General features: G+C 39.0%; 1 protein-coding gene across 1 annotated transcript in view; it reads right to left on the minus strand.

Moving 5' to 3' along the window:
- Positions 1–25,573, minus strand: part of sh3bp5b (SH3-domain binding protein 5b (BTK-associated)) — a 52,103-nt gene that overhangs the window by 22,315 nt on the left and 4,215 nt on the right. The window contains exon 3 of the mRNA XM_022213882.2: positions 20,623–20,751. Within this exon, the coding sequence (XP_022069574.2) occupies positions 20,623–20,751 (129 nt within the window). The remainder of the gene's footprint in view (positions 1–20,622; positions 20,752–25,573) is intronic.

A 25,573-nucleotide genomic window follows, 5' to 3' on the forward strand; every position in this document is an offset into this window, starting at 1 on the left:
AATTGACTTTTTGGTGTGTCCAGATGTTCTGCATATGCCCACCAAATATTGTAGCTGTACATGAAACATTGTGGCAGTTGGCCTAATGACTACTTTTTCAAGTTTGCAGGTGGCGCTATAGAGCCATTTTGCCACGCACATGCGCAACTCCCATAAAATATCAAATTTTTCGCCAGTCCTGATGTGCATGCCAAATTTCACGCGTTTTGGAGTATGATAAGGCCGCCAAAAAGCCAATTTACTTTACGGGAGAAAAAAAATAAATAATAATAATAATAATAATAATAATAATTAAAGCTGCAAGCAGCGATGGACGGGTCCTCGCATCCACGCTGGTCGGCGAATCCATGCACGTTCACCAGGTGGCACTGTGACTGAGAGTGTGTGTCGGCCTCTGAATCACATCTGGACCAGAGTTTAATCACACGTAAAATTTCAGCCAGATTGGAGCATGTTCAGACTAGTTATACAGCATTTCCTGCCCATCCACCACCAGGTGGCGCTGTAACTCAGAGTGTATTTCAAACAGTGGATGTGATGAGGGCTGGACTCTGATCACTCATGAAAAGTTTCAGGCTGATTTGATCATGTAGAGGCCAGTTACACAGCATTTATTGTCCCTCCAACAGGTGGCGCTGCAACTGAGAGTGTCTGTTGGCCTGTAGATGTGATCAGGATTGGATTGTGATCACACATGGAAAGTTTGAGGCAGATTGGAGCATGCAGAGGAGAGTTATACAGCAGTTGTTTCATGGCGAAGCATCAAAACTCTAATGGTCGCCATGGCCACGCCATTTGGCTTCTGGTTAAACTTTTGATAACTTTTCCAAACCAAGTCCTGCTGTGTGGACTGACAAAATTTCAGATCTCCTGGAATTATCCCCTAGGAGGTATTAACTCTCAAAAATGAGAAAAATCATCAAAAATCTCACAATTAATCCAAGATGGCCGACTTTCTGTTGGGTTTAGGACATGGCTCCAAGAGGCTTTTTTGTGCGTCCTGATGTGCTCTATAAGCCTCCCAAATTTCATGGATGTAGGTGAAACGTGCTGGAGGGGCTGTTTGTTAAAAATACTGTAGGGGGCGCTATAGCATGTGCAGTGCCGAGATGCATACAGTGTTGTTCCTTGGGTCAATGGTGATGTGTGTGGTAATTTTTGTGAGCATTGGAGTATTCCTAACCTGTCAGAAAGGGCTTTGTTTTTCATGGCGATATTTGGTTGCTACGGCAACAGCGTTACATGAAATGTCACACCCTTCACAGTGTGTGATTGTCAAGAGGTGAAGACTCGACTGACCAATTTCCAGCATGATATCACCAAGTTTGGGGCCATTGTACCTGAAAATATAAGGCCTTAAACTTACTATTACCAACAGGTGGCGCTATGACTTTTTCAAAATTTATGAGTGTGGATGTGTTCAGACTGGACCTGGTATCCAGCATGTGAAGTCTGAGGCAGATAGGATGTTGTTCAGCTGAGATATGAATCGTTAAATTTTCATGGCGAAACATCGAAATTGGTTTGGCCGCCACAGACACGCCCTTTGATGACAAGTCACCATTTTCACAGGGATGCATCATCAATGTGTTTAGGCTGTTGTCACTGCATTTGAAGTGAATATGATCAACCGGGTAACAATAGGGCATGAAAGTGTAAAAGATGTCTATTTCCTGAAACCACAAGGTGGCGCTATGACTGTCAATGAATATCCCTATGTGGATGACATCAGGACAGGACTGTCATCATACATGTAAAGTTTCAGGCAGATTGGAGCATGTTGAGAAGAATTAGACACCAATTCCTGTTTCATGGCGAAGGATCAGTTGTTTGAGGCTCCGCCATGGCCACACCTTTTGGCTTCTGGTTGAGTTTTTGATAACTTTTCATCAGAAAGGTCTGGTGAATGTACTGGCCAAATTTCAGTTCTCTCAGACTTATCCACTAGGAGCTATAAATTTTGACAAATGTACAGCAAATTCAAGATGGCCGACTTCCTGTTGGGTTTAGGGTGTGGCTGTGATTGACTTTTTGGTGTGTCCTGATGTGGTGCATATGCCCACCAAATATTGTAGCTGTAAATAAAACATTGTGGAAGTTGGCCTAATGACCACTTTTTCAATTTTGCAGGTGGCGCTATAGAGCCATTTTTCCACACATATGCGCAACTCCCATAAAATATCAAATTTTTCGCCAGTCCTGATGTGCACGCCAAATTTCACGCGTTTTGGTTCATGATAAGGCCGCCAAAAAGGCAAGTCATTTCCCGAGGAGCGATTAAGTTTGAAAAATTTACAGCAAATTGAAGATGGCCGACTTCCTGTTGGGTTTAGGGCGTGGCTGTAATTGACTTTTTGGTGTGTCCAGATGTTCTGCATATGCCCACCAAATATTGTAGCTGTACATGAAACATTGTGGCAGTTGGCCTAATGACTACTTTTTCAAGTTTGCAGGTGGCGCTATAGAGCCATTTTGCCACGCACATGCGCAACTCCCATAAAATATCAAATTTTTCGCCAGTCCTGATGTGCATGCCAAATTTCACGCGTTTTGGAGTATGATAAGGCCGCCAAAAAGCCAATTTACTTTACGGGAGAAAAAAAAAAAAAAAAAAAAAAAAAAAAATTAATAATAATAATAATAATAATAATAATCCCTAGGGTTTCAATAGGGTCCTTGGCACCGCTGGTGCCTTGGACAGTCGGTGCCCTGGCACCGCCTGTCCTTCGCACCCTCGGTGCTCGGACCCTAATAATAATAATAATAAACCCTAGGGTTTCAATAGGGTCCTTGGCACCGCTGGTGCCTTGGACAGTCGGTGCCCTGGCACCGCCTGTCCTTCGCACCCTCGGTGCTCGGACCCTAATAATTGCATTTTTTTGTTGTGCAATTTTAAGCAAATACTTCAGTTTTGTGCTCAATGACAGAAACATTAGCAGAACAGCAGAATACTGGAACGTTTATTAGGATGTTAATGTGCTCCCACACAAAATGTCTCTTAGTAAATATCAGTTTAGAACATCTTGTTAGAGGGATGAAAAGATATTTCTATCAACACACCTGCAAACAAAAAGTACTTGTTCGGAGAAACCAAATAGTTTTCTTTTTAAGAAAAAAAAAAAATCCTGTCATGTATTCTGCTGCTTATTTGTCTGCACTTAAGGTTATGAATAAAAACTGGAGGAGGAAGTGGCAAAAAATATTTCAAGGTCAGTGTTAAATGCGGAAGAACTGTGCCTTCTTGCTTCATTGGACAGTATTTAGAGAGGAATATTTTGAGTTTAATCCTGTGAAATGAAAACCCATATGAGTTTCAGTGTCCTGTTGTGTGTGTGTCACCAGCTGCTGTCAGCTCTTCTTGAACACATCAGCTGCAGCGTATATCACACAGCTCTATGCAGACTAGTAAAAACCGCATAGAGAGAGTTTAAATGCTCTGAGCTCCTGCAGCCTCAACACTGCATCACTCCCATTTCACTCCAGCTGTTACAGCAACACAGCTGCCACAAAAGACAGATAAAGGAGAAAGGACACAGACAAACATTTTTCAAGGACGCACTCTTGTATCTGTGTGGACTAGTCTGCTGTTAGGCTGAACAACGGATGGAAAATCTGCAATTTAGCCGTTACAAATTTAGCCGTTGCTAAGAATCAGAACATGGTTAAATGACATTAGTATTACCATACATAAGTGGGCAAAAATTCCATTTTGTTACTTTTTTTTGAAAGGCAAGAAAAAGCCTTTACAGATGAGAAGACAGCAGTGTGTATGCAAATATATAGTACGTGTGTGAAAAATCACTAGTGCAATAAATCCCAGTTCATCCCTTTCTCTCAGAGTGAAATGAGAAGCGCTGTTTTCCCCGTAAGAATTTCTTAAGTTTTCTTAAGTTTTGAAAGAAACACCTCGACTCAGAGTAAGAGGTGGGAAATGTAAGAAGCTACACAGTGACAGATCTCTCAAGCTCGAGCAGAAAAACATGCAGCCAAAAACAGTTTGCTGAATATTAAATCAGGAGTTGACTCTACTGGCCCAGTTTGTGTGAAGTGAGTTAACTGCAGGGCTCCAGACTAACTTGTTTTCCTAGGAGCGCAGTGGCCCCTAACTTAAAATTTTAGGAGCGCAACCAGAAAATGTAGGGGCGCACACCAAAATCGACTTGCAAAGTAAATATTCACATTTCCTCTCATTTTCACTGTATTACTGATAAATACTTACACAATAAATGCAGAAACTATGTTTTCAATTCACATTTTATTGTGCAGCAGTTGACACAACATAACAAGAAAAGCACTTAGAGAGCGCAGTACTCCACCAAGGCCGCTCAGTTTACGTATCATTTCCGACGGATGAAATCTTTATGCACGTTATGTATTTATACCGAATCACATGTAAATTACTCTTAGATCAGTTCATCAATTTTGGAAAGCCTTTGTTTCGCTAGTGTTAAAATTACCGTTCCCTCCAGGCTTTTATTTTGAAGGCGTATTCTTAATGCTACGCGCTTTTATTATGCGATCAATTCAGCTGTTCAAAATAAGGCTGAACGTAAATAAAGGCTTTGTGAATCATCAGAAGTTTCACCGTCATTCGCCTAGATCTTCATATCTATGGTCATTCGTCCCCCGCTCTCACACACATTGGCCCGACTTCTTCTTTGGTGTTCGTCTTCTTTCTTCTTCTTTTGGAGTTAATGTCAGTTGGTAAACCAGCTCATTTGTACATTACTGTATACTGGGCTGAAGTGTGGAGCAGAAGTTTGTAAACAACAAAAAAATGTTCAATCGTAATTTAAAAAGTCGGCAAATTTACTGGTCACACATGTGCGAGTAGATGAAAAATTTACTCGCACTCGCTCAAATTTTGGTCACAAAATGCGACCATTTAGTCAGTCTGGAGCCCTGAACTGCAATATTTGCTGTACATGTGTGCTGCACTCGAAGACACAGGTCACAAATCCCTTCATTTACCCTCTGCTGATACATGATGAAAGCGTTCATGTGAAAAAGAACACAAATTTTGCTTTATGTTAACTGCACAAATCTGTAAGGCATTCAAATAAATAATTTCTACCAAACATGAGTAAATTAGCTTGTAGAAATTACTGCCATTATATAAAACGTTATCTGAAATGTAGCAACAACTTTTTAACAGTTTTCCTCAGGGGAATCTAACTGAACTGGTTCCAGTGCCGTGCTTTTATTGAACTGGTATGCATGCATACTGATTTATTGTTCCATTTACATTACACTGATGCAGTCACATGGAAACATGGTAAGTATTTCTAAGAATGTGTAAGTTAGCAGTTTCAATGCACAAATCGTGTTCTCGTCTTCCTCCATTAGCTCTCGCTGTCCAGTTCTACAGACACTGACATCACCACATGGTCACTCTAATTTCATTTGCGATGGTCATCAGCATGCCAGCACTGCAAGATCCAAACAATCTCTGCCTTGTTGCCGTCATGTGGTCGGCTTTGTATTCCACACTGCCTGGACCCTACAGAGAGCTACCTACAGTAATGTATCTACCAATTTCTCTTAAAGTCACCAGACATATTTGTATCTGCATGTATGACACCTAATATACACTGATATTAAGCCTTTTTTTTTAAAACATTTTTTTGAACATATTTCCAGACTATATTCTGTCCTGTAGAGCAGCTTCATTTTCATTGTACGCAATTTTCTCAGCACGATCTACAGCACAGCATAGCATATGTACCACAGAAAAACAGACAACGGTGTGGAGTCAAGTTGTGTCTTTACACTAAGCTGCTAACTAGTTTGTGAAATGCATTGTTGGAAAGTTAACGGTGGCCCTTTTTTTCCCCTTTTCATTGTAACTACCATACTTTATGTACACATGTATGTACAAATATAAAGAATAACTGCCGCTGATCTATCAATATTTTAAGGTTTTACTCCCTAAAAATAAAACAAGAATGCTTTATTTGTCTTTCCACTCATCCTTCTCCTTATTGCCTCACAATTCCATTTACTTGTGCTTCAGAGTTTTACTCTTGTATTCCTTCCCTACCTTCTCCTCCTCCTGCTGCTGCTTTGTGGTCACGTTGCCCACAAGAAACCCACTATACACGTGTTGTCTCCATTCTCCTTCCATTCCACCCCCTGCCTCCCTCATTCTGTCAGCACAGATATTAGACACTCTGCTTGGTCTGCTTCCGCAAGGAGGGAAATATTTCAGAAGATCTTTTGAGTTCAAAAAGGTACATTTCAAAGAGGACAGTGACGTTTATTTTACAACAAACACTTTCTTCACTTACCTGGCAAGGTGAACAATCCACTTCTCTGCACTGCACATTATTTTCAACAGCTAAAATTTTGCTCATGTTTTCCATGGTTGAGTGTCATAGTGCATGAGTCAAAGCATGCCAGAGTTTCAGACAATCTACCAAATTAATAGAGCACATCAACTAAACACGTGAAAATAAAAAAGTCCTGCTTTCACTTCCTTTATCCTAGCTTTTCTTTGCAGTGCCAACATGTCAGCTACAGGAAAGTAACATCAGTGCTGTCATTATTCAGCTAGAGTTCAAAGACAACACTTGCAAGGAAACAAGGGAAAGAAAAGAGAGGGAGAGATGGGAGAGATGAAAAAAAGAGGGCAAATTAAAGATGCAGAAAGTAAGAAAGAGACAGAATGCAAAAGCAAAACACCCTTACAGGCACTCATCACTGAAAAGTTCTAGTACATGTATAAAAGTATGTACGCACCTGACTTACCAGTATATTATTATACCATATATTAAAACCAACAAGCGCTAGAAAAAAAAAAGATAATTCGATCAACATACAGAGACTTTTTTCTTTCTTTGGCACTCACAAAATGTGCACAAATTTAAACAATGGTGAATGAATCACAGCACACTGAACAATAACCGACTATGAATACAGTCTCTGCTAGACAATGACCAACATCCTTAAAGGTTACTGCGCCAAAAATGAAATTGGCATTTTTTTTATATTTTTTTTTTAAAAAGAGTATCTTATTTTTCTGCAATCCACACAGACAAGGAAAAGAAACTGCAAAGACGCACAGCAAATATCCGAGTTGCAGCTCTGCGCTAAAACGTGATGAAGCCATGTAACCTATATATAGAGTGTCTTTGTGCTTACAGCTGCAACAATTCATAGCTAAGTCAGCCATCATATCCAAACCACCATGATAAACATCTGTAATGTATGTTCCAGCTTTTTTGGTACAGTGACACAGTCAAGGAGAAACAGGAAAGGTTTCACCTCGACTAAACTCTGAGGCACACTATTGTCTTAAATATTTTATAATGCAGCTCTAAGATACCCCGTATTTGAGAGGTGTGCAAACTATGGCAAAAACAAGTCTAGTAGTTTGATCCCTTCCCTTCTACATGTGAAAGTGTTCCTGGGCAAGATACTAAACTCAAAGTTGTTCCCAGTCATTGGGGAGCACCTCTGCATGGCAGCTCTTCTACCATTGGGGTTAGTGTGTGTATGTGTGACTAGGAAAGACTATAAAGCCATTCGAGTACTAACTAAGGTACATAAGAGCTACATAAGTTGCCATTTCTGCTGTAACAGTGTGTAGGTGTGTGTTGCATAAAACTCTGACCAAGCAAGACAAGAAAAATATCAACTCACTTATTTCTCCATTTTTTGATCTTTTGATTTCCTCTCTTTTGCTACTACTCTGGCCTTTCCCTTCCAATTTTATCTCTCGATTAAACTTTGAATTTTATGACCCTTCTCCTTTCGATTACTGCTGCAGTTTTCCTTTCTTTTCCCCTTTGTTTTTAAGACCCTGTCTCCTCTACTTTTTTTGCACCCGCTGTCTTTATCCATCTTTATCTGTGTGTCTCCTTTCATCTGTCTTCATCGCTCGGTACCATCTTTCCCACAAACACACCCCCCTTTCTCTCCTCATCTGTCATTCTCTATATCCCTCTTAATCTTGCTTTCTGCATTTCTGGCTTCCTCTACCTCTTTTTACATCTCTTTGCTTCCATCTCATGCCTAATCCTTCCCTTTTTTGTGTCCTTCTATACCACTCTGCCTCTTACCATCACTGCCGCCCGTCTCTCAATCCCTCTTTATCTCTTCTACTTCATATTTTAATCACCCTGCACACCGCCCTATGAAATGTTCACTGAGGCGAACCTCAAGAGGGGAGTTGATGTGTAAGTAATGCAGAACTTTAGAAAGCGATCTGCAATTCCTCCTGTCTCAGCAAAGGCAATTTGGTTGTACAGGTGCTTTCATTATTCAAGAAAAAAAAACATGCTTTGTTAACTTGTTTGCAGAAAGAAAATAGGAAAATAAAAGTGGAGGCAAGAAGAATCAGTACACAGTAGGGATAATTAAAATGGTAATCCTACCAAATCAAAAAAGTAACATTTTCAACACAACACAGTGACCTGTGAATCCCTCATTTAGTATTGGTTTATTCAACCTGAAAAGACAGACTGAGCCTATTTTGTGTCAAAGTTGTTGACTAGTTCTCTCCTTCCTTACAATTTCAGTTTTCATTAATGCCAGCTGCAGCATTTTCCTTCAGCAACTGAACACGGTCATATACTTTGGCAATTTAGAACAAAAGGAAATGGACTGTAGAACCAAAAATAAATGTAGCAAAATAAAATAAATGTGTAGAACTGTTTTGCATACATTTGTCTTTTTTATAAAATGGTGGCTGAAGCATGTTTATATTCCCCAAACTGTGTAATACTACTGTACTGTAATCAGTCAAACCCCAGCAGAATGAAAAGAAGATAAAAGAAGAGGCATGGAACAAGAGACACAGGACAAGCATCATCAGTCAGAGCTGTCGAAGAAAGACGTGGGGAAATGAGCCTTTATATCATAACAGACTGTCCGTTGACCTTCATATTGTCCCTTGTGAGGATGAAACGAATAAAAGCTCAGACTATGAAGTATGTAAAACACACCATTGCTCAAGTTAAAATCTCTGACACACACACAAGTTCCTCCTTCAGTCATCTTGGGAGGACAGGTTTGAATATTCTTTTATACATTCATGATAAGCATTTAACTGCAGTGCTGAAGGGTATCTAGCGAGACTAATCTTGGAGGACACGGTTTGTCCAGAGAATCCAGACGATTCAAAAATCTGTCTGTCCTCCAAACCTAACATTAAACTAGCGAGATGGGTGCAGTAGACGGCATCCGTTTTGAAACTGACCTGATTTGGTCAATTTTCCAGGAAATTTGACTATTTTTATCTCCACTATTTGATCAAGTCTAGCAATTAATTTCCTCTAAAGAGGAAGCACAATCTGGGACAATAACATCTATTAAAGACGGCGGCTGAGGGCCATGAGAGCGTTGTGAACATGATATCCTTTCTGTCTTGGTACATACGACTAACCCCAGCCTTCAGCAAACCTCAATTTGATGTCACTATTTATTCAATGAGAGGGGTGAATGAACTGCGACTGGCCTAGATTTGTGAGAAAGCTTCAGGGTTGAACTAGCCACAGATGACTTTAGCAGCAGGGAGGAAGCATCAGCCTCTGATGTCCACTTCACGGTCTTTAATAAGCAAATTAACCCAGATACATTCATGCTTGGAAGCAGGACTGCTGTAGTTGTATGCTTGAAGGGGAAAGTTATGGCCAAGGTGTATTTTTTTTTAGATGGCTCAATCACTTAGTATTAAAACTATGATTCAAATGTGATACCAACAGTAACTAGTAAAATCTTAAAGAACAATCCACCTTTGCAGACCACTACACATGAAATGTTGCTGAATTAAACTCCAGAAACTTTATGAATTCAGTTGTGACCGATGCATATCATTCCTCAAGTCTAAGGGCACCAGTATCATAAGAGCAGTCAAATGTCAAAACTTCAATCCAACATTCATACCCACTTCAAGGCATGATTTGCTTGCACTATGAAAGTGAGAAAAAAAGGGAAGAACTGTACCTCAAATTCCATTTTTCAGCCATGACAATCATTTCTGCCTCTCTTCAACCGAGTGCAACACTATGAAAGTCTTCCAGGAGAAACTGAAAGTGGATATTTCTATCCCAATATTTCAATGATTATATCTTCTTACACACCTTTTGAAATTCTCAAGCACAATCAAATCAACAGAACAACACTTTGTTACTGCCATGCAAATGATGGAAGAGCTTGATTGCTAGATCTGTGATGCCAGTTTGATATTGATTGATTGAAGATTGTGTGTCTGTCAGATTAGCTGATGTTTTTTTATGGAGATCCTTTTTACATAAGAACTGCAACCAGATGTGTACTGAGCCAAATCATTTTTACTTGATAAAATACTGCAGCATCTAGTTACCTATGAGCCATGATGTACTGTCTACACTAATGCCACTGAGGTATAATTGATCAATTAATTTGGTCAAACTAATTTATCAGTTGGACACCAACGAATGGTAAAAGTTACCTTGCATACATGTTATCATTTGTAGTTCATGCAGTCTATATAATGTGAGAAAATGGTGAAAAACTCTCATGAATGTTTTTCAAAAGCTGACAAATATCTCAAATATCTTTGTTTGTTCACAACCCAAATACTATCAGTTTACTGTCAAAGAGGAGAAAAGAAGCCAAAAAATATTCAATTGTAAGAAGCTGCAATTGGAAAATATTGGACTTTCAAGAAAAAAAAAATGACTGTTTGATTATCAAAGTAGTTAGTCAATTCAATAGTTGACAAAAAACAATTAACTGGTGAATCATCATGGTGCTAAAAAGTTTAGTCAGCAAGGATGTCGTGACTGCAGGAAAGAAGGAAATGGAAATTCTAAATTAAATCTTTAAATCAGGTTTTGTGGTTTGACTCACCACTATTGCGTGAAAGAAACACAACCAAACCAGCATGTACTAATAGAAAGCAAGCACGCACGCAACAACATCCAAAGACCATTCAAAACTGCTCTAATTTAACCAATGTGTCATCATACTGACATTTAATATGCTTTTATTTACATTAAATTTATCATAACTTTGAGGACACATAATGGCTGAAATTTATATCTTGCACACTAAATTCCACTGTCAGGGACCAGCAGCTTTAAAGTTCACCTAACAAGCAGTAGTCTCACTGGAAATCCTGGAAGAAGAATAGCAACATTTACTCTTCTGCTTTTTCTGCTTATTGGAATGCTAAAGCAAAGCACACACATACACCAAAACACACACTATCATACACTATTGTGTATTCTGAGTCATTGTCAAAAGTACAAAAAGAAACCCACAATAAACCACAAAAAAATGCAAGAACTCCTCCAATGACGTGCCTGAAAGAGCCGTTATGCAATAACGGACAGGCCAGTGGCATACAACAATCCAGCACATACAATAGTCTCTCATTACCACTAAACACACAACGCACACGGCATCCCAGACGGTTAGAGCAAAACCAGATGGCTTTGACCTTGCAGCAGCCTCCTCCGCCTCCCACCCGTGAATCCCCAAATCTTTCCATCTTTCAATCCGTCCATCCATTTCATTCCATGCATCATCACCGTCGCCTGTGCACCTGCACTGCCTACAAAAACACTTCACTTCAGTGCAGGAGGGAGGGAGATAGAAGAAAATAAGCTGATAAGAAAGTAAAGGAGACTGATAGCAAGGAATAATTTACAGTGGGGAATGACACTATGTCAACAATGAGTCATTCCCTAAATGCTTTGTTTCATATTACATAACAAAATAATTAAAATTACCATGTGTTTGTCAAGCAATTTCTAGGAATAGGACTGATAAGAGGTAACAAGACACTCACCTACTTTCATATCTGTTTTTATATATTTACTTACACTTAAAGTCGATTATATCTGTACCGCTGTGTTAAAGCACAGGTGAAGAGGTGGCAGTCATGTTACTAAAGATGGAGGAGCATTTGAGTGTAAAATTGTTATTTAATTATTCAGTTGTAAAAAAAAAAAAAAAAAAAAAAAAGACAAAAATGCTCTCATGCTTAACAGTAAGATGACAATTTCAGCCTTTGTTCAGAGCTTAAATATTTGATATCTCAATTTTTATACTAGAAGAGGGATTCAATTTTTATTGAACATGAATACAGAAATGTAGTATTTTTTGCCATCTTTTGCTTGGAAAAAGTTTTTCTGAATTAAATCAGTATTATGTGATTGTTGACAATACATTTGTACTTGAAACATTTCTTTAAAACAGATTTTTTTTTGTCAATTTCAGCTACTGGCAGTCTATATGGAAGAGTTATGGATCTAACAAACCGGTATCTGAAGTGGAAATTTTTTTGGCAAAATTCATTCATTACAACAACATTGCCATATTCAGCACTTTAATTTGTTGTTAATCAAAGTTCTCAGGTGAACTGACACAAATTTACACACTGACCAACAGAAACCCATCTTTATAGGCCTACATCTGTATCTAAGGGAAATACAAACCAAAATGGAGGAAGCAATCATAGCTTGGCAGTTGTTTTCTGCTTCATCCACATACTTTTATTTAAACTCCCATTTCAGATCTTGAACTCTCATTCGAAGAGCTTCTTTGCTCCTAAAAGAACTCTTCATGGAATGAAATTATGATCCATCCTGAGAATAAAATGTCAGAAGCAAGAAATCTGCACAACACCAAAGACACACATCATCCCTTGAGTTCCCCCTTCATCCACAAGCTTCAGAAATGCCTATTTAATGATAACTTTTGCTAGTTTTGAATCATTTCATTCATTTGCATGTTTGCATTTGTATCCGTCATGCTGTGAAGCTAAAAAGACACTAACTGAAATTATTAAGCAAGACAGCTTGTGCAGCATTCCGTACTGCTTCTTTCAAACTTCAACCCATTTTATCAAGAGTGAAGCAACTCATCCCCTCAAACTCCCCCCTCCACTCACCCACAGTCTCACTCCTAGCCCCATCTGTCTAATGGGACTGGAAGAGATGCTGCATAGGGTTTGTCGCTCACCACTGATACAGAGCCAAAGCGATCACATTCACGAAGCGAAGTGTGCTGTCGTTGCCCTTTCTCACTCATTTTTTCCCGTGTTTTTCTTTCTCTTCATACTGACACACTGCTTTTCTAGTTGCATAAAATCTTTCACATCACGTTTTCTTTATAATCGGCAATGTCCCCATTTCCCCTCACTAATCTCCTGACATCTGTTCAAACTAAGACCATCATTATGTGCTCTGAGGACAACCCAACAACCAAACCTGAGAAAAACGAGTTAGAGGTGGTTAAGATTACTATCGATCCGAAAGGGGCCACACATTGGAATATGATAGTAAGCAATGTTTTAGAAGTCTTATTAAAAGCATCAGAAACTGTTTTTAACTGATTTTCTAATATGAGCCAATTTTTATTCAAATGGAGTTTATTTTTGTGTATTTCGCTATGATAACTGTATGACATTTTGGAGCAATAAAAGCAGATGAGACACTCTTAAAGCCAAACATTTTAAGAGAAGATTCACAGTAGACCGCTGTTTCGAGTTCAAAATGTGTACTAAGTTGTCAGGTTATTTGGATCTAAAAAAGCAAACACGTATGCATCGTCATCAGACTTCCACCTCTGTGTTTGCTTTCATTTTTTGCTGCAAGGAATCAGATTTGTCTTCTATTGCTGCATCAGACTTCTCGCAAGAAACCTCTTCAAAATCATCCTCCACTGGCAAATATACTCCTCACTTCTTTTGTCCCCAATCCAAATCATGAACATTCCCATCTTGTCCTCAATCTGCTTTCACATCTTTCAAACTCCTTCTCCAACTACATCTCCTCTCTCACAAGACATCAGCAAACCTGCAAACTCAGAGCGCAGAGCAGCTGGCTGAGTGCGCTGCTGGTTTCAATCAGAATCTGCACTCTCCACAGTGACGAGACTGAGTCATCCACTTTTAGAGACTTTAATGTTCCATTATAACACAGGACTCGTAGATTCACTGCTGCTCTGCTCAATTTGACCCTCATACTGAAACAGAATTCCCAGCAAGGTAAAATGGTTTGGCACCAAAATTTCCACAATTCAGAGTGAGGACCTAACTTGAAATAACGAAATACCATTGCTTCACATGTGTGCCTTTTAAACATGCGGTGGCCAAGAAATACTGAAAATTTTAACTTCACATACAATGACTGCAGTGACAGGTGAGATGCTTGCATATGCTTACTGCCTTATTTCCATCTTCAGTTGACTCTTGAGAAGTAGAGTGGAATAAATAGTCAGTACAATGCATATTTTATAATGCGTTAAAAAAAAAAAACCTTCTGAAAGTTTAACTCTAGATACAGCAGGCCTGCTCCATCCCACCACAGTCAGCACTTAAAACGTGCACATTTGAAGTGATGTGCACTCCTAGCGATCACTTCACAAACTTTTTAGCCTTGTCATGGTGACCCACTTGCTTGATTGGTGTTCAGGTCAGCAGTAAGTGCACCTGCTTCTTTTTTTTTTTTTTTTCCTTTTGGGACTACCTGACAAACCTTCACCTGTGCAATCAAAGGAGAAAGAGGTGCTTGAAGCTATAGAATTTAATATCTGGAGATGCTGTTCTCTTATGGAAACGTCACAAGTTTGATCCATGAAACATTTAGTGTTTCTACCTAAAGTGTCCTTGAGGAGAAGAGTTCTGCCTGATCACAGTGGGGTTGGACCACACAAGTACTTATGACATTTCAGGAAGTCATCACTCAAATTTATTGCAGTTATTAAAGTCATTGAATTCCCTCAAGGTAAAGTCATGCTGTACTTTTAAGTAATGAAGTCAAAAGAAAAAAATCCACTTCACTCCATTCTGCCAGCAATAACCTGTGAGATCCAGAGTACCAAACAAAGGAAACTTAAAGGTACTTAAATTGTAATTGTTTTTGTACTTCAGGTCAGTCAGGTTTATTTGTATAGCTGAGTTTAACAAATCTCTAAGTAAAGAATGCACAAAAACAATCTCAGGCTAAAAACAATTAAAAGCCTATAATTTCATTTCTAAAAGCTTTATTTTTGTTTTCAGTTGCACAGACTTTTACATATTTGTTCAAAACCCTGGTGGAACTCGGCAGGGAAACCCTTATTCTGATACTGCATAATGCCTCACTCATGAATCACTAGCTGGCAGCAAAATGCCTGATATGCAAATATGGATTATTCCTCACTCTCACAGTTACAGACCTGTATTTTATCTTCTATCTAGATTCAAGGTCAAACTGAGTCTGTCTCTATCCGCCACTCCCTGGGCGCTGCCTGCTTCTTATCTACAACTGCAAATAATTTGTTTCTTATCAAACTGAGTGGGAGAGCGATGGAGGGAGCTTGAAGAGAAAGATTTTCTGACAAACAATGAAACAAAACAATGATTCAATATAAATACGTATACTATGATGTAAAGCTGAACTGAAATAATTAAACTGAGGAACATTTCAAAAAAGACAAAAAGAAAAGGCCCACAAGGCTAGAGCAGAGGGGCCAAACAAAGAATTTTAACAAGGTGACAAAAGAAACATAAGGAGATGTGTTGTAACATAGATGCCAAGACAGTGAGGACAATAATGGAAAAGTAAGAGGAAGAATTACAGTGGTATGAAAAAGTATCTGAACCTTTTGGAACTTCTCACATTTCTGCATAAAATCACCATCAAATGTGATCTGAGCTTTGTCAAAATCACACAGATGAAAAAACAGTGTCTGCTTTAACTAAAACCACCCAAACATTTATAGGTTTTCATATTTTAATGTGGATAGCATGCAAACAATGACAGAAGGGGGAGGAATAAGTAACTGAACCCTCTGCCTAAGGAGACTTAAAGAGCTATTGAAACCAATTTCTACCAAACAATTTAAGTCAGGTGTGTGCCCAATCACTGATGAGTGGCTTAAAGCTGCTTTTCATACCACTGTACATAAAAGAAAACAGGAAAAGAATAAAGACGAGCAATAAAGGAAGGAATGAGGACAAATGCATTATGCAAGAAAGGGGAAAGGTCTCAATGAAGGAAGGAAAGAAGGATAGATCAAAAGAGTGAGAAAAAATCCCAACATTTCTTCAGTTTCAGATATATATAGTTGTAAAATTGTTAAAGTAAATGAGATCAAGGCGACTGTGTCAGGATTAATTTACATGATTCTCAAACTGGGAACAGCTTTTTTTTTTTTTTTTTTTTTTAAGTCATTAGATACCCTTAGTGAGAAGCAAAAAGCATTCAATGCCTCCCACAAGCAGCTGCTTTTACTTGACTTCATTTCTTTCCATTTTGATTCCAATAGCCTTTTTCACCATCTGCTCAGAAAAACAAACTATGTATCACAGCCTGTCCTAGAAGTATACCTTTTAAATGTCTCTCGAGTCACATAGAGTTAAAGGGACTGCACAGATCGGATGCCTCTAGGGGTCAGTGGCTCATTTAAATATAGATAGACTAGACTGAAGAGCAAAGAATACAAGACAAGACAAACAGATACTCAATCTCTGCAAGGGATTTGGTGACATTTTTTCCCCTGCTGAGCAATAAAGTATCTGCTCTGAAGGACCCTCCTCAGTCCTCTAAATCAGTGATTCTCAACCCTGTTCCTCGGGACCCCATGTCCTGCATGTTTTAGATGTTTCCTGCTCCAACACACCTGATTCAAATGATCAGCTCGCCATCAGGCTTCTGCAGAGGCTTGATGACGAGCTGATCATTTGAATCAGGTGTGTTGGAGCAGGAAACATCTAAAACATGCAGGACATGGGGTCCTGAGGAACAGGGTTGAGAATCACTGCTCTAAATTAGCTCTAAAAAATTTCTGTTTTTTAATAGAACAATGGTCCTTCAAGGCTGCATGAAGTGTCTGTAAATAAACAGGTTTAACGGCATAAAGCATGTGATAACTGACATTCAATAATTAATCAAAGATTTAATAATAATGTACAACATTTCTTTATCCATACGAGCCAAAAAACATCATCCAGAATCTTCCTATCCAGACTTGTGCAATGAATTACTGCAAAGAGCTAAAAAATAAATAAAATAAAAAACTCCACTGCAGTCTGTGGCCATGAGATAAGAGTGAAAGACAAAGACGCTGTATTAGGGAGGGACAAAGAGAGACAAGTGATGAGAAGATCTAAGAGTAGAACAAATGTGGCTTACCAAAACTGATGCTTATCATTTTTTGTTGATATGAAGCATAACAACAGCTAAATCCACCCAGGGAGATGTTTGGAGAGCACGCACAAACTGACACACCAGACAGGAAATGTTTATATAGGCCAGTGGATTCATCTACAGTGAGGGTAGAAGTGCTGGCTGTGATTTCAATGTCCCTGTTTTCAAGCCTCAGACCTGCTGTGAAAACGTGGATAGGGGAGATAAATGAGCATTTCAAGTGCTCTTCAATAAATGCTTCAACCAACATGCCAACACAGAAGCATGAACACACTGGGTCAACGTACAATGTAAAAATAATGTAAGAGCATATCATAACTGCTGTGGTTATCCATGCAGACTATGTGATATTCCTTCTGCCAACTTGATTTCAATAAACTATCGTCTTAGCCAGCAGTTGTCAGGGTAAGAACAGATAATGGCACGACTTAATGAGAGAAAATTGGGAAACGGTGAGGTGCATACTGCAGTAATGTTAGCACGAGTCATGTGCTATTGAACTCCCGCAGCTTTCAGTTTTCATTTTCTGTGTTCAAGCACAGATATCCTTCCTCTGGCTGCACTCATTACACAGCAGCCCCACTCAAAAACCGTCTTAAACGCAAAATACCGCATTCATGTGTGTGCATGTTGTTTCAGGTATATGTGAGACATAATAGAAGGCCTGTTTGAGCAGTAAAGCCGTGGCATAACAGACACAAAAAGCATGCAGTATACAGTACTTAATCATATATTGATAACCTTTTTTTACAAGTAATCAAGGGCAATTATTTATACCGATCACAAAGAAAGGATTGAAGAAAGGTGCTCACATCACAAAACCTTAACAAATAAGGTCAACAATAATGAAGAAATGTAATACTAAAAGAGAAGGCAGAGGTAAAGACCAAAGAACTTCCTCTTTACATATAATAGATGCCTTTCTCAACAACACTTTAGAAAGCACAGCATCAGTATTACTTTCCACATTGCCAAGTCACATAGCAACCAACAATGTTTGCAAAACTGGGTCATCGAGAGTCATGTGCCAAACTAAAATCTTCTCCAGAACTTTAACTGATTACTTTTGTCAGACCGACATCACGTTATATTCGCCTGGCTTGGCATGCAGAAGAGTGGTGCAGTACAACCGACAGCGAAGTGTGTCCATACAGAACTTCAGCTCGTACAACTAGTACATTTTTTTCACTTAAGAGGAAAGCACAAACCCTGTCACAACCTTGTTCTTCCGCATTTCTGATTCTCCTTCCTCTCACGTTTATCTTCCTCTTACTCCAAAATTGCAACCTATTCCCCCTTTCTCATCATCTTGTTTCCATTTATTTTTTCTTGCCTCAAAGCATGTCTCTTCTAGGGACTCAGGAAAAGCATCCACAAGACATGAGTAGTACTGTCGTCTGTTGAACTCAAGTCCTTCCATATATGTGCTTAAGAAGTAAAAGCAAATGTGCTGAGGAGACAAAAGTAAAACTGGGAAGGCAGGCGAGTTGACAGGTAGAAAGAACTAGAACGATCACATGCTGGGCATCTGTAACCCAGTTCCATTAATGTAGAGATCCTGGGTACACCACAACCACAGAGGACCTAAACTGTTACAAATACCTGACATGTTTTCCATTTATGTCATAATTTGCAGTTAATCTGAATAATGGCCATAATGGCAAAGCATTCTGGACAGTATTTTGCATTAATAGGTAGTAAATGGTCTGTGTTGTGGCCTTGGTGCCTGAACTAACAGCATTAATGCTAAACAACGTCAGGGTTTTTCCTGGCTAAGAATGGGCTTTTGAGGAGTGACTACTCATGACAGTAAGCATGAGGTAGATCCTGAGTCTGTTTTACCTTATTTGTCAAAAATGGATGCATTCTTCAATCATGTCTGACCATTCGATAACAAAACACATTTTGTACTTGGTTAATTTATTTATTGATTTTATATTCTATTTTTTTTATCATTTTGCTACTAGCTAAAACCTGTTTGGGGCATGCCAAAAATTCCCCTACGTAGGAAAACACCTTAAAGGTTGAGGGTCTGATTCGCAAATGGCATCTCAAAAGCACAATAAAGCTACAGATTGCATTGGATAAATCATCTGTTAAACTTAAAGCATTTGGGGTTTTGTGACAAAACTATCTGTATACTGGAACATGCTATTTAATGCCAAAGACCAGGGAAATTCAGTGTATTTTACTCCTTGTAGCACATTTGGATGCCACTAAATTCAAAAATGTCATTTTGAGAACAAATCTGATTAATTTCTATTTTAACATTTCCATGAGGCTTGAATCATAATGGTAGCAGCAGCTGTGAGAGAACCTGGTTTAAATGAGTTAGAAAAGGGCAGAAAGCTGAAAAGGGGAAGTCCAACTGCAGTGTCACTTCAAAGAAACTCTTTCATCACTGCCTGTATTTCAGCACACCATGGTAACTTACCCTTTAGATTTATAGAGACTATTTATCTCCTTGTGAAAACCACCAGTAGCTTTCCTAAATGAAACATGTCCTAAAGTAGGGAGTCATGACACCACACAATAAAGCCTTTAGAGTCTCAGTCGATCCCTGTGCTTCCTGGCTACCCACGTACAGCTGCATGGCCTCTTATCATGATGTGCAGGTGGCTCCTTCCCCCTTTATTTACACACATCACGCACACATTTTGCTGAGGCAAAGCTGAAAAGGGAAGTGAGATCGTGGTCTGAAGCGACTTTGTAGTTCCTCACCAATTAAAGCTGCATTGAAATTCAGGATTCTACCCATCAACTGAGCTGACATTTATGAAAATTCTACTTTCATTTCCTAAAGCTAGAGAACTACTTTCAGAAAAGAATCCACATTATGAAACAGATTGTGAAGACTACTGAAAAACACCTGCGTGAGAACTCTAAAACCATACTTCAGTACCCAATCAGGGTTGATTGGGTACTGAACTAGTTACAATGATGACTGAAGCAATACTATTCAGTTTTTGTTTGATTATTTTAACATTAATGTAATCAACTATATCATTTCATCCAACAAACAGGTCTCCTTACTTTCTAAGTCAATGGTTTCTGATAGGAGATTTGGACTCAAGCACAACTTAATTCCAAAAGCGATGACTTTGTTACTTGAGACTTGACTTGCTTTAAAGGCAAAAGCAATCAACTCAACATCTGCACTGGTAATTTCCCACAACAATTAAAAATAAATGAGACTACCACCTGGCGATGCATCTCTAACCCTGATAAATATGTAATTATTGTGTTAGTGTACGTCAATGCAAAAAAAAAAAAATGTTATGAAAGGAAAATCAGCACATGCCATGTTATTTCATTGCTCAGCATTTGCAAATGAAAACTTTTGACTTGATCTGATTTGAGACTAAACTCAAAATTTGCTTTGACAATACCTAGGACTTGATTTGGACTCGTTTTATCTCGAGTTGGACTTGACCCAAGACAGCTTTGAAAGTTTTCATCGTTCACCATCTATCCCTTCTTCTGTTTGTAATTGACTGACCTGTCTGGCCAATCTGCGGGCCTCCCAGTAAGGCTTGGACTCCTCCACAGCCTTGCCAATCTTCTTCACCATTTCATCCAGCTTCACTGTGGCCTCCACCAGGACCGAGCGAAACTTCTGCCTTGCATCCTGATTGAAAGAAAGAAAAGATTTAGCCATTTAAATTAAAGCGGGTGGGTGAGTGGTGCAAAAGCTGAAAAGTCTAACAAAAAAAATAATAAATAAAAAATATAAGTAAAATCAGCGCTCTCCTCCCTGATTGTTAAAACAATCATAACTGTTTGAGGACACACCTAAGTTTCCATGAACTCTTATCATGTAGATAAATTAGCTAAAAAAAAAAAAAAAACACTCCAAAACACACATGAAATTGCAGTAAGCAAATTAATCAGTAGCACACTGTTTGGTGTGCAAACATCCTACAATTCTCCCGACAGGGATTTGATGGCTTTTCTCAGCCTAAACCCAAACACTGAAAACTCTCATCGCTGTAAGATTAAATTCAAGCTAAACTTGAATTAGGCAACTTCAGTGCTCTGCCAAAACCCCACTTAGTAAAAAAGTGTTTTACGTCTTCAATGGAGGCGGCTATGGGAAGCATTTAAGATAAAGAAGCAATCGACTCAAGGATGAGACAGCCCTCGATTTCACTGCCAGCTACAATAAGAAAGCTTGGTTTTAGATCAAATAAGAAGTTATTCACCTCAACGATTATCAATGAACATGCTCTTGTGCAGCACGTAGGAAATATAGCTTTTGAACACATCTTTTGACATGGTGGTGCAGCTCCTAACCCCTGACCACCATTCTACTCACAGCCTGTAAAGTTGTTAGTTGAAGTGAAACTTACTACTGCTGCCTCTGCTATGAGTCAGAGCCAGTATGTACTAAAGCACCTAAAACTGCAAAGAAAGCATCTGTCACAAGTAAACTTGACTTAATCTTGGGCAAGTGCTCACACTGTAAATAATCAGGAAAGCAAGCAAACAGTCTGTGCTGTTTTGTATAGAACTTTGTCTGGTACTTGTTCAGGGGAATTTCTCAGACTATTATCTTTGAAATTACATCATGGTTGTCCAATTGGCATGAATGGCACAGAACCTTCTAAGAACATGATAAAAATGAAAACAAGCAGAAAAACAAGTCAGTAATTTTCCAGATCCACATAAAAAGAATCTCTTAAGGGAAAACAGATGAGGTCAAATGCCTTCCTACTTATAACATCTCTGACCTGCTTTTCAGGTTACCAAGAAACTGTTCAGTAAACAAGATAATTACAGATCAATCAAAGACGTAAGTTTTTTTCCACCATGGTGCAGACAAATATCTTTTTTTTTAATTGACTTTATAAACCATAGCGCCCTACATTTAAGCACAGAAGGTGTTCCATTAGCATGCTTTCAGACCTCTAACCTCCACATCCATGAGGAGTCCGTGTTTAGAATTTTGCAAATCAATTTGATGAAGGCCGTTGAATTCTGTTTTGACTTAAAATGGACAAAAGGAATTGATGTTGCGGTGCAAATTGTTGCATGGAAATGGCAAATTTGGCGACGCAAGCTATGTGCTATTCAGCCCGTGTTGCTCTGCAGACAAAGAGCTTTTATCGGCACATGAATACCATGTTGGCTGTAATTATGCCTTTCTAATGTTGCTTCTGGATGACCTTTTGTCAGATTTTTGCAATGTATGATACTGCTTCCAGTTCATTTGAATTAATTATATGCAAATCAATCCTTAACTAATCAAGACCTATGCTACTCTTCTTAGAATATCATATACTAACCTCTCACAGCTTCAAACACCTTTGATCATTGTGATCATGTTGACAGATGAGTACACAGTTTGCTCTGCAGTGTACAGTCTTAGATATTTTTGTCTAAAAACCACAACAGTCCACAAAGTCACACAAAAGTTGAACTTCCCCAAAATGTACTCTACATTCTACATTTGCATTGAAACCATGTTTCTCTCTCTAAACACTAGCAGCTTAATAATCAAGTAGAACAAACGTTTGCCATCTAAATCGAGAACAAGCAGATAAAGGAGGGGTCCCAAGAGAGAAACAAATGCACTTAAACAGATGCAAATTTTCCTGTTCAAAGGAAGGCTGTGCATAATGTTACTGGGAAAATGAATGCCAGCCAATAAGGCAGAAGTCTTAAGGTTAGAGAATAAAGAGACTTCTGTGCAGCAGTATGTTATATTAATTCGGAGTAAAGATGCTTATTATTCAGTACATTCATTAGACATTGTATGAATACTAGATGTGACTATGAGAGAGCTGTTCCTCTGAAGAAATAACATTAATGGAGACTTCATTATAAAGAGATAATGCTCTCTTACAGGTTAAAAATAACTGTTGTGGTCACCAGCAGACATATGGCAGGTAGTAAACAAGTCTTCTTGCAAGTTAGGAGGGATGTTTGATGTCTTTAACTAAACAGTCACTTGAAGTGGAGTTTCATCTTCATCTCTTATTGGGGTGGATCAACAAATGAGGATTTTGTACTGACTATGAGTGCCTGGTTTGTCAGTTTACTATTCAAGACAGAATTGTGGAACAATGTGTTCCAACATTTTCAGGCAATCTAGACATAATTAAAATGATAATGTTTTTATTATTGGTATGGCACAATGTGCAAATGGATCTTAGTACTTACAGCATTGGCAGGCCGTGTAATGCCGGCCATCTTTTGTCCCTGTATGTCAGACATCTGGGTTATTGGGTCTGATGACCTCTGTAATTTGCAGTTTATCCACATCAAACATTGCAAAGGATGAAAGGAATTCCAAAGAGGCCTAGAAAGAACTGAAGTCACGTTGGAAAGTTCTTTTTGCTACATGTCCTGTTCCACTTGTGTTAGTCTGACTAATTAATGTAAGGAATGAGCAGATGTTTGAAAGTTGCTTTATTAGATCATTCTTTTGAAAAAAAAAAAAAAAAATGCAACCAGGCACATGGCAAGCTTGTTATTAGGCTTTGAATTTCTACACATGCTGAACAGAAATACACGACATTAAAGGCACCATGCCTTTATTTAGCCGTTCCAAAACCAAAGCTCAGCTAAGTAGTCACAGAGTAATAAAACGGCATCACTTCCGAGACCAAGAGTTAGCATACATGTAACATTAGCTGACATTAGTAGCTGACTACAGCAGTTTGAGCTGTTAGATCAGGGACCTGAACAACATTAGAGTACAGATGCCTTCACACGTCCAAAGTTGAGCTTGACTTTGATTGCATCCTGCCCTCCAGGCTCAAAGACGTCAGCCTATTCCCCTCCTCAAGCTGACTGTTAGCCCGTCTGTTCTGTCAAACGGATGCATAATCCTTCATCGACTCTTCTCCTTTACATCCTTCCTTGAAAAAGCTCCTCTGTTTCATCCATTCATCTGCTATTGACCTTCAAATCGCTCCCCACTGTCCCCCTTTATACATCAAAAGACACCAACTGATGCAGTAATACTGTATTGACAAGAACTTTATCCTAACAACGTCATTGTATTTTTGGATATTTTTAACAACACCACTAGATAAACTGTCAGGAAGTCTTAATGACTATGATGATATCTGGACTGTGGGGACACTAGATGTTTGGCAATTGTGTTTATAACTGTCTGAGCAAACTGAATAGACCGTCATGAACTTTAGGGTGCGTTCACACCTATGCCTTTTGGTCTGCTTAAAGCGGACTGGAGTCCGCAACACCTGCACGTACAGTTCGTTTGGGCTGGTGTGAAAGCAGACCAGATTTTTTGGTTCAGACTAAAGAACCGGACCGAGACCACCTTCGGGAGGTGGTCTCGGTCCACTTCTATGTGAACTCCAGTTCGGTTCGCTGCTGGTGAGAACACAAACCTGTCTCCATTCGGACCGGCTTGATGGCGCAGCAGACTTTTGGTCTACGGGAGCTTCCGTAGCAACCTGCACAGGGAATTTTGGGATAACGATAACGTCTTGCAACGCATCTTCTCCGTGCCAAAAACGACTGTGTAATGTTCTCGTACTGATTGCGAGCTTCATGCTGGAACAACAGCAGTATTTGTGCTTGCTGCATAAAGCAATGATACGAATATATGGCAACAAGAACAAACAGGAGAGCATAGTTCATTGTTTACGAATAAACCTCGATCCATGGAATAAACACAGCCCGTTTTCTTCCGTGATTTTTCCCTCTTCACATGCTGCGCCAATCAGCGTTCCCCTACGTCATCTAAAATACCTTATTTTGTGAACAGTGCCGCCAAACGACTGGGGGGGGGGGGATATATAACATTCATCGCAGTTGGTTCAACTTCGAAAACACTGGTGTGAATGCGAACTGAACCAGTTGAAAATAGCAACATTGTAACAACTTTTGGGTCCAAACGAACCACTCTAACGGACTAACAGGTGTGAAAGCACCCTTAAAGACATTCATCCGACTAGGACTGTAATAACAATTACTTTCAAAATTGATTGCTTAATTTCTTGACTGATGAATTTTCCTGTCTTCACACCCTAAAACCTTATGTTTGAAAAGATATACTTTAAATGAACTGGAAAAAAAAATCGTCACAAGTAAGAGCTTAAACCAGTAAATATTCTGCATCATTGCTTGATGATTGATTCAAATGGTTTGCCAGTTATCTAAATTATTGTCAGTAAATGTTTTGCTCAGCACTGAAATGACCTCAGAGACAGAATAGTAACTAAAGAGTTTACAGTAGATTCATTTTGGCTCTGTACACTGTATATCAAGTGAAAGAGTGACTATGTGATATTAAAGTGCTGACTTTCAGTTTTAATGGAAGGAAGGCGTTGTGACCCTTCTTACCCTTGGCTTCTATTTAAAAAAAAAAAAAAAAAAAAAAGGAACACAGTTTCCATACTGTTTATCGGATGTGGGTTTGAACAACACCCTCAAATTAAAGCTAAAAGTCAGCATTTCCACCTCACTCATTGTTC

Source organism: Acanthochromis polyacanthus, chromosome 12, assembly GCF_021347895.1.
Source record: "Acanthochromis polyacanthus isolate Apoly-LR-REF ecotype Palm Island chromosome 12, KAUST_Apoly_ChrSc, whole genome shotgun sequence".
Lineage (NCBI taxonomy): Eukaryota > Metazoa > Chordata > Actinopteri > Pomacentridae > Acanthochromis > Acanthochromis polyacanthus.